Source organism: Aptenodytes patagonicus, chromosome Z, assembly GCF_965638725.1.
Source record: "Aptenodytes patagonicus chromosome Z, bAptPat1.pri.cur, whole genome shotgun sequence".
Taxonomy (NCBI): domain Eukaryota; kingdom Metazoa; phylum Chordata; class Aves; order Sphenisciformes; family Spheniscidae; genus Aptenodytes; species Aptenodytes patagonicus.
In genome coordinates, this window is record NC_134982.1 from 12,170,372 (window position 1) to 12,179,927 (window position 9,556).

General features: G+C 58.8%; 1 protein-coding gene across 1 annotated transcript; it reads right to left on the reverse strand.

Moving 5' to 3' along the window:
• Positions 1 to 350: 350 nt before the first annotated feature.
• LOC143172682 (uncharacterized) lies at positions 351 to 8,650 on the reverse strand. Its single transcript, XM_076362355.1, has 11 exons — positions 8,531 to 8,650; positions 6,789 to 7,031; positions 5,099 to 5,389; positions 4,615 to 4,712; positions 3,054 to 3,246; positions 2,720 to 2,831; positions 2,335 to 2,581; positions 2,017 to 2,056; positions 1,627 to 1,732; positions 1,501 to 1,547; positions 351 to 928 (listed from the first exon to the last, which is right to left on the reverse strand). The coding sequence occupies exons 1-10, from the start codon at positions 8,640 to 8,642 to the stop codon at positions 1,505 to 1,507; spliced, it is 1,485 nt and encodes a 494-aa protein (XP_076218470.1). The 5' UTR covers positions 8,643 to 8,650; the 3' UTR covers positions 351 to 928; positions 1,501 to 1,504.
• Between the last annotated feature and the right edge of the window lie 906 nt (positions 8,651 to 9,556).

The following is a 9,556-nucleotide window of genomic DNA, read 5'->3' on the forward strand; positions in this document are numbered from 1 at the left end:
CTCTGATCTTCACTTCTTTTCCAGGTTTGACCTGGCACAGGGGCTGCAAAGGAGCTGAGAGCACACAGGTCCCTCAGCTCTGGCCACAGCATGGGCACAGAACACACTCCTGCCCAAGATGTGCATTGAGGGACATCACCCTTCACTGATTCCCACCACGCACCCCATCCAAACTCACGTGAGAGCTGCCCAGCACAGCCCTGGGGGTCGGAAAGGCTGTCGGGCACCACTCGGGGACACGGGGTCACAGCAGCCCTGCTCATGGCCTCCCCCCAACAGGTGCAGTTAGCTCCTTGCAGGGGGATGTGACCCCACAAGAGCAATGAGGGGACTAGGCAGGAGCTGTAGTGGGGCAGGCAGCCCTTTCCAAACCACAAGCCTTTATTGGTTGTCCAGACAGAGCAGGCAGAGTCACAAAGGCAGCCCAGTCAGGCCAAGCTCCAGCAGAGCCCTGGGTTTGGCTGAGTATCAGCAGACGGGGAGGTGGGGAGAGGGGTTGGGAACCCAGAACATGGCAGGAGCATGGACCATCCCTCAGCCTGAGCCCGTGTGAGTCAGGGACTGGGAAATCTGGCAAACAGTTCCTGCTTCCAGGAAAGCACAAATGAAAGCAAATCCAAAAAAAGGAACTACAGAAGGTTGCATTCAAAGGCCTTAAAACAGCAGTAAGCAAAAGCTTGGAGGTGAAGGGGGAGAGGAAAGAAAAAGCTCACAACCCTCATTGGCCTCCTGTTTTCCTCTTGCTCTGCTGAATTGGATGGGACCCCCAGTGCTGGTCACAGTCACAGGAGAGCCAGGGGGCCCAGCAGCCTTCAGCGCTGAGCTGGGGTCATCCTCCCCATCTTCTCCGCTCCTTCACTGCTCTGAATGTCTCCTGTGGTCCTGGGCAGGGGCTGGAGTGACTTATCTCCAGCCTGGCCACCTTTACCTGTGGAGACCAACAGCACCCAGGGCAGAGGCTGCTGCGTGCCCTCGGCTGCGTGGGGAGCTCATGCCACCACAGCTGCCTGCACACATGAGTGTCTGAGACAGGCTGGAGCACAGGGCAGTGCCTGCCACAGTCTGACCCCTTTGTCCCAGCTGTGCCCAACCACAGGTCCCTGGAGGTGCCCACCGGTGCCCAGGCAAGTGCAGCAGTCCCTCAGCCTGACCCTTCTGAGACCCCTCCCCTGGCGGGGGTGACATGGCCATGGGTCTCTCAAAGCCATGAGCCATGAGCCACCCTTTGGGATGCCCTTCTTTGCTCGCCCCTGCCCCTGCTCCAGGCTGAGAGCACTGCCTGGAGCCACGCTCTGCTGCCACGTGGGGCTTAGCGGGCAGAGCCAACCGTCCCCGGCACCACAGGGCTGGGGCAAATGGGGAGGCGTGTCAGTGAAAAGGACGAGCAGAGGTTTCTCCTGAGGGTCAGGCTCTCCTGGGAGATCTCTGCTCTCCTTCCAGCTGCCACCCAGCCCTACAGCCCTTTCTGTGATGGTGGTCCAGAAAATTGCATTTTCCTACCTTTTTAATTATCATCCTTAGCTTTGCTGGGCAAAGATTTCCTTTTCCTGGAAAGGCAAAGGGGAGTCCTGAGTAAGAGACTGACGTTGCCCATGGCCCTGCTGAACCTGTCCCCTTCCTACTCACCTGGAAAGCACGAACCACAGGATCCCTGCAGACAGGAGGAGGAGTGCCAAAAGCACAACCACGCCAATCACAGTCCCGCCCCACGGGACCGGAGGCTGCCCTGCAACTAACACACAGCCAGGAGTGGGTGCCACAGCCTGGACCACATGCTGGCAATGGCCCAAACAATGGCAAAGAGTGTGTGCAAGTGTGTAGATGTGTGTCTTGGCTTGGGTTTCTTCTGGGATGGAGGATCACCCCATGTATGGGAAACGAAAGGTTTCCTCTACCCCCCATGAGACCCAGCAGCTCCTACGCTCAGCCAGCTCCTCACCACGGGAAGCAGCCAGGCTGGGAAAAGGGAGGATGTGGGAGAGACCCTCAGAAACAGGGAGCGAGGAGCCCACTTACCAACAGAGAAGCTGTAGCACACGCAGGTGAACTTCTCTGCCTGTTGGAGGAGACGGGAGGGAGAGATCAGGCCACTCCTGCCCCACTGCCCGCCCTGGGGGCAAAGGCCTCCCACCCACAGCCACCGAATGCCCCAGCTGTGGCTGAGGACCTCGGGGACGCTGTCCTGTCAAGACGCCCAGGCTCTCGGCGCAGGGACCGGGAGCAAAGCCCGTGCAGCACTGCCGCTCACTGTTGGTGGCCGGCCCAAACCCCACCGAGGGGCCTGGCCCCAGCTGGCAGCGTCCCCGGGGAGCAGGAGCCCCCTGCGATGGGTACCTGCTGCGAGCGGTGGATGAGACGGAGAAGGACCATGTAGTCTGAGCCCGGCCGGAGGGCAGCGTTGTGGTAACCCTGCCCGCGGGTCCCGCTGCCCAGCACAAAGTCCATGGGGGCGGTGAGGTTGAGCACGGCGGCCACGTAGGTGCTGGGCTGCCGGCTGGCGTTGAAGGGCTGCGGCTCCCCCAAGCAGGCGCCTTCCACTGCCGTGCCATTGTGCATCGCGGCCACGATGAGCTGGTGCTCCCTGCAAGACAGGGCGGTGAGAGGGCCGGGGCAGACGGGGACAGGGAGAGAGGGACGGAGGCGGCTGCGGGCAAATGCTGCCGGTGGGGAAACCCATCTTGGGGCTGCGGAGAGCAGAGCTGCCGGGGGCTGCACTCACCTCACCACCTCGGGGTGAGGGGCGATGGGGCGGAGGGGAAGCACGGCCGTCCCTTGGGATGGGGAGATGTCACGGACGCTGCGGCAGCTGATGTCAAGAGGGCGCGGGGTGTCTGGAGGGGAAGACCCGGGGGATGAGCAGCAGCGGGCAGCACGGCAGGGGCTGTGCGGGGAGCAGGGGCAGCCCTGGGCAGTGCAGGCTGCAGAGCACAGCTCCTCTGTGCCCAGGCACCTCCACGCCGTCTAGGAGGCCACAGGGCTGGGGACAGAGAGCTGCCTCAGTCGGGGCGCATGCCATGGCCACCCCGGAGGGACCAGGGCACAACAAGCCTTACCCCAGCTGTTGGTCTGAAACTCCCACAGCGACGCAGCCCCAGCTCCGGCAGCCGTGAGTCCCTGCATCGTCACCACGTAGCTGCTGCCAGGGCTGTGCTCAGGCAGCGGGTACTCAGTGACGGAGCTGTTCAGCTGCAGCCGCTCCATCTCCAGGAAGCTGCCATCCTGTGCGCTCCTCGTCGTGATGTTCAGCTGGGGACAGGAGACAGAGCTGGAGGGCAGCAGCTCCGACCTGCCCTCTGGGAACCTGCCCACGGCACAACGAGACAGAGCAAAGCATCCCTACAAGCCTCCCCTTCCCTGTGACTGCCCCAGCTGTGCAAGGCTCCCGGAGAGGAACCAGCAGGAGCCTTGGCCCCATGCGTGGACCTCAAAGCAGACAAGAGGAGGAGGGGAGAAATTTGGAGCCAACACTCAAGACGTCAGAGCGGCTGCCTCTGTGAGCAAAGGACCAAGCCTCTGTGAAGAGCTGAGGGCAAGAGGGAGGCCGTTCCTTTGAAGAGGTGTATATAAGAGGTGTAATGAGCCCAAGGCCAGGTCACTGGTATGGTATTGCAACACCTCAGGCACTGTGGTGACGTCCCCTACAAGAGGAGCCCTGAACTTCTCTTTCCTCCTGTGCAAGGTTGGACTCTGAAGGCTTTGTCTACATGGAAAGGGGACGACAGAGCTCCCACAAGGGATACAGATGGAGGCTGCCCATTTGCCAATCTGAATTTCTCCTGTGATCCCGGGCCATCCTCGCTGCTGTCAGGGTCTTTATGGAAATGGCCTCTTGGGAATATGCAAAAAAGGAGCTAACTGAAACCAGAAAAAAGGGCTCTTCTCACAAACAGAGGTGTCTGGGAGGAGGGAACCAGCTGGAACAGACCCACAAGCAATGCCATCAGGGCCCTGTTTGCCAGTTTCTCCAGGAAAGAGCTAAGAGGGGCACGAAGAACCAGCATGTCTGGGTCCCTGTCACCCCACAGAGAGGTCTGTCCTTAGAGAGGGCTTAGGGCACACTGGTAAGGGTCTCACTCCCCCTCAGTGCTAGAAAGCAGGGCTGCACTGTGGGAAGAGCCCCAAACCCACAGACAGAGGAGATGCTTCTAGCCACGCACAGAGGAAAACTCAAAGGAAAGGTGCAACTATCCCAGAAGAAGAGGGTTTTTCAGAGAACGACTCAAACCACAGGCTTCCCTGTGGCAGGAACCAGAAACAAGCACGCAAGAGGCACAGGAAATCCTGGGAGGCCACCATAGCAGACACGTCACCAAGTGCTGCACACTGAGCCGCAAAGTCTGCCAAACCCCAAGCTGAGCATACCTGAGGAGTAAGCCCAGAGGAGAGGTAGCCTCCACCACCTCTCTGGGCAACTACACAGCATGAGGAATGTCAAGGGTGAGACAGAAAATGCTCATGCTCATCACAGCCAGATATTCACCTGGACTGTCTGGGAACTGCAGGTCATCACAGCTTTCCCTTCCCCACTCTCCTCGCCTGCCTGCACAGAGCTCCAGGCAGGGAGGCACCTGGCAAGGTGAGGGGGATCACGGGGAGTCCGTGGTCCCCTGGTACCTGGTATCCGATGATCTCCCCTTTGCAGGAGGGCAGCGCCTTCCACCGGAGGGACCCCGTGCTGGGATCCAGCCACAGCTTCTCTGGTTTGTCCGGCACTGGAAGCACAGGAGGACGGGGTCACGCAGGGGGCCGGCGAGGAGGGGCTGATCCCAGAGCAGGGTGCAGGCAGCTTCTGGCCCAGGGGACACGCTGCAAAGGGACCCCCCAAGCAGGGTTTGTCCCTTACAAAGGCTGCATGTGCTGCAGCAGCAGCAACGGTGTGGTGAGGAGGGAAGAGTGAAGAGGGGACGTGCTGTGCTCCAGGGCCCTGCACAGCCCCTTCCATTGAGCCTCACAGGCTCCAAGCAGTACCAAACCCAGGACCATCACTGCAGGGAGTGGATGATCAGGTTGAGCTGGTCGAAGGGGACATTTGTCCACCTCCCCTACCTGTGACACAGCCCAGGACTGTCCCTTCTCTCCTATACTTGTGCGCACATACCTGTTTCCTCTGTCCTGACCAACCATGTGAAAAGGATCGTGCTGGGCGGCAGGGAGATGGTGACACTGTAGTCAGTGAAGGGCTGCAGAGGGGGACAGGTGAATGTTCCATCCTGGCCATGTAGCATCTCCTCTCCTTTCACCTCTTCAGCCTCACAGGGAGGGAAGGAAGGCCCTGCCAGACGGCACGTGGCCCGCATGCGTTGGCAGGCGTCAGGGAGCCTGCAGGTCCAGTTCAGTTTGATGCTGGTGCTGGAAATCTCCAAGGTCCCGGGGACAACCTGGAGGACCTCTGCGAAGGAAACATTGCAAGAAGGTCACTTCCTTCCCTTCCCCTCCCAGCCTTGCAAAGGTGCTGCGGTCAGACAGCTCTGCTCCCCACCCAGCTGTGTGGGAGGGAAAGCAAGAGGCTGAAACTGGTCACTCCAGCTCTCTGGTAGGGGAGCACGAGGAGTCTGGACAGGAATGGATATGGGTGAATGTGTGGACTACTAATGCTCAAGGCAACTTTCTCCACCAAGTCAAAACTGTGGTATCTGTCAGTCCCAGCATCTCTACAGTCCAACAGATGCAGCTCTTAGAAAAACCCAGCCCGTTCCTGCTCTGCATAGACCCTGGGAGAAAGGTTCATTTTCCCTGGCAGTATAGTGAGAGATGGAGCTCTAGGACACCACAGGGAGTAGTCCTCCTACACCATGTACCGGCAAGGGGATGAGGGCAAGAAGGGCCCTGTGCTGCTTCCCCCAGACCTTCCAGGAAAGGCCAGGAGGACCTGGAGCTCAAGGGACTGGGGCACCCACGAGGGGCTCATACTATGCACAAAGCTTGCACAGTGACTGATGGACCAGGATTTGACCCTGGTGCCTTGTGGCATCGTCTAAGAAGCCAGGGCTATTTCATGCCTTAGGAACCTGCCCCAGGAAGTCAACAAAGCAACCAAGGGGACCAGGCGGGACACCCTGAAAGCTTGGACCATGCATGGAACTGTCTGCAGGGTGGGGTTGTCACAGGAGAAGAATCCCCTTCTCCTCCCACAGACCTCCCCACACTACTTGTGCTCAGAGCTGCCTGCAGGGAACCAGCCCTGAAACCTCTTGCTGTGGCCCAGGTCTCAGGGTGCTCAGTGAGCTGGGGAGCAGCAGACGACTATTGTTTTCAAAACTTCAGGGACCTCTCACCAGGTTCCCAAATCAGCCAACTATTGCCCTGTTCTCCCTTGGAGGGGACCTCAGTGCCCCAAGCTGTGAGAAGATGGCACCAAGCCTGTGCCCACCATGATACAGAGCCTGGAGGTGACCAGCCTACGGGGAACAAGCTGTGATACTCACAGCTGCGCAGTCTGAGGGGACACAGGCAACCTGCCCCTGCCCCAGCCGTGATGCCATGCAGACCACAAACTCCACCACACATAGCTCTCCCATGCTCCTCTCCTTTGTGTACATGCTGTTGTCAGAAGCCCTCAGGGAGACCCTTATCAACTGCACCTTCAACAAGAACCTCCCATCCACTGGTGAACCGCAGGCTGAACTCAGGACAGACTCAGGGATTGTCTTGATAATGCCTTCAGCAGCACCTACCATTTCCCCAGGCAGGCAGAGAGCCCCAAACCTCCTGTGCAGGCACAGCCTGCCTTCCCCTGCTCAGGAAGGGCAAAGCGGGGCAGCCAGGACAGATCCTGATGCCTCCCTTACCGATGCACTCCATGTTGGACCGAATGCGGATCCAGCCACCTCTGCTGTCCCTTCCACGCCAAACTTCTCTGTATACAGGTTTCCCATGACTGATGGACTGGACTTCACTCGAACATTTGATTTTGGTGAAGGACGGCTGGAAACCCTCAGGGCAACTCAGCATCACTTCTTCATTCTTCTTGTAATTCTCCTGGTCTGGTGCCAGCCGGAGTCTTGAGTCCCACCGGGGCCTTTGGCACGTTTCTGGCAGAGTTGAACGTGGCTGTTAGTTGGGGTTTGAGGTGATGAGGTGGGGCAGGGGTGGGTGGTGGGAGAGAAATCCCAGCAATCCCTCCAGCCCCTGGAGGGAGAGGGAAGGTGACATGTCCATCTGCCAGGATGTGACCCACAGGCAAGGCTTGTTGGGAGGGGGCTTGCCTTGTGTACCCAAAGCGTGAGTGATCACTCATCCATGAACCTCCCCCATCCACCCTTGTGTCCAGGGACACTATATTCCCACCTCCACAGCCCACAGCAGGGAGTTTCCCAGGACAATCACCCCTGCACTAGGAGCCCCCCTCCAGCCACTCCTTCAAACATGTCACCCCCCCCAGCTCAGGCTGCCCTTGATGGGCCATGGCACCACCAGCCCTGCTGGGGTGCATGTCTCTCCAGGCATGGCTTATCCCTCCCACATGGATCAGAGATGCCCCTGTTACACTTCTGGCGTCCCTGTGCTGGTTCAGTCAGTCCCTCTGCAACTCTCCTTCCCCACACCACCGTGCAGTAGGACATGGGGATGAGCAATGCCATCTCCATTCACGTCCCCCGCTTTACCACAGCCCCTGCCCCTTTTCCCTGCCACAAGCCCTGCTCCCTCCTCCACATCCCCTCCTCACCACATTCACCATCCTCTGGGCTGAGTAGGCACAGCCTGTCCCAGCAGTTTGCTGAGTGCTGCGGGGGGAGGCTTTCTGGCAATGATTCCCACAGGCAGGGATGCTGGCACCTGGGAAGGAGCACTTCCCTGTTCCAGCCTCTGCAAGGGGCTCTGGGAGGCCTCAAAGTGCTTAAAATACAAACTTTCTTCTGCCAAAGGGGCAGAGAAGGGATCTCACAAGGTTCAGATCATCTTCTGAACAGCCACGAAGTACAGACACGCTGGTGAACAAGCCACTTACGGTCAGGCTTTGCTCTCAAACAGCCCTGATTACAGAAGGCAAGAGATGCCCAGCTGAGCACCGCAGCCAGCAGCTGTGTCCCACTGACACACAGCCACCACCTACCCCACGCACAGGCACCCAGCCGCTCCCCACGCCCAGGCCCATCCAGCTGGCAATGCGGCAGCAAGTTCCCTTTTGCTCTGCTCTCAGCAGGCACGGTGTCCCTCGGGCACACCTGGGGACAGGATGTGTACAAAAAGTGGTAGCCCTGCCCCATGAAGACCCTTCCCCTGATCCATGGTGCATGAATTCATGCCTGATTCATGCCTGCAGCCTCCAGGGAACGATTGGCAAACTGGCTCAGTGCAGGGCATGACCCATCCCCAACCATCCAGCCCAATCCTGTCCTTCCCACAGCACCCCCAGTGCACCCCCACAGTAGCTCCTGCCCCCCAGGGTCTCCATGAGACAGCAAGTGCCCCAGCTGACACAGCCCTCAGGGGTCCGCCATGGCTGCATGCTGTAAATTTGCGTATCAAGCTTGCAGGGGGAGGAGCAGCAAAATCTTCTCTTGAGGGGAGAGGAGGAACCATTTCTTACCTGTTTCCCAGGACTCTCCTTGGACCTTGGGATCGGGTTCTTCCTGGCCCTGCGCTGCCAGCAGGGATACAAACACCAGGAGAAAGCTCAGAGCCTGCAACTGCAGGGCCATGCTAACATGAAGTCCCCAGGCAGGACTGAAATCTCAGACCCGCTTGCTGCCTCTGAGCCCAGGCATCTGTAACTGACTGCAAGACTTGCAACCACAGGAAGGAAACAGATGTGGGGAAATCTCATGAGATACAGGAGGCTTCCTCTTTGGGGAGGGAACCTCCCATCACTGTCAGTGCTGCTGCCTTTTGCTGCCTTTTTTCCCCAGGGGCATCCAAGCTCTGGTACTCAACAGAAGAACCCCTGTCCCCAGGATCCCAGAGTTTCCCCCCAAAACCCTCCTAGTTACCAGAGTGCATTCAAGAAGCACTGCTCCTATTTCTGAGGCAATATCCATGTGCTTCCCAATGTCACTGCATGGGTTTTAGAGTTGTGATGAGTCACTGCACTTCCCCTCAATGATCACAGGAGATGGAGGACCTTTGAGAAATCACATAAAGAGCTAGCAAGGAGCAGGGATAGGAATGGGGACGTGACCTGCAAGGAGTACCTCAAGGCCTGAAACAGTCCTTGGCCCTTCTGAAAGACAAACTCAGCCCACACCCTCTCTCATCCTTCCCTGCTCCTCCATCCCCAGCTGCCTCCTCATCCTCCCCCTCAGCCTGGCAACACTCTCCTCTGTCCCCAGGTGTGCAGACCACCCTGCTCTCTAGTGCCAGCTGAGTGCCTGAGGAAACCCTCAGAGCTACTAAACCCCCCGCCTTGCTTCTCAGCAGCTCCTGCTTTTCTCTTCCTCCAGAACCTCCCATGGGCCCATCTGAGATGTCTCAGATCCCAGAGGGCTGGGTGATCAGACACAGGGGCTGCAGAGGAGCAAAGACCATGCTTGTCCCTCAGCTTTGCCCGCAGCACATGCACAAGACACGCTCCTGCCCAGGACGTATTGAGGGGAGCACCACCACTCACTGGTTCCCA

What these genes read in the sequence shown, in the direction of transcription:
- LOC143172682 (XM_076362355.1), bottom strand. Translation starts at nt 8,642, where the DNA reads ATGGCCCTGCAGTTGCAGGCTCTGAGCTTTCTCCTGGTGTTTGTATCC. An exon ending in TCATCCACCGCTCGCAGCAG is followed by an intron (nt 2,057 to 2,334) that starts GTACCCATCGCA and finishes CTCCTCCAACAG; the next exon opens with GCAGAGAAGTTCACCTGCGT. An exon ending in CTGTGGTTCGTGCTTTCCAG is followed by an intron (nt 1,548 to 1,626) that starts GTGAGTAGGAAG and finishes TTGCCTTTCCAG; the next exon opens with GAAAAGGAAATCTTTGCCCA.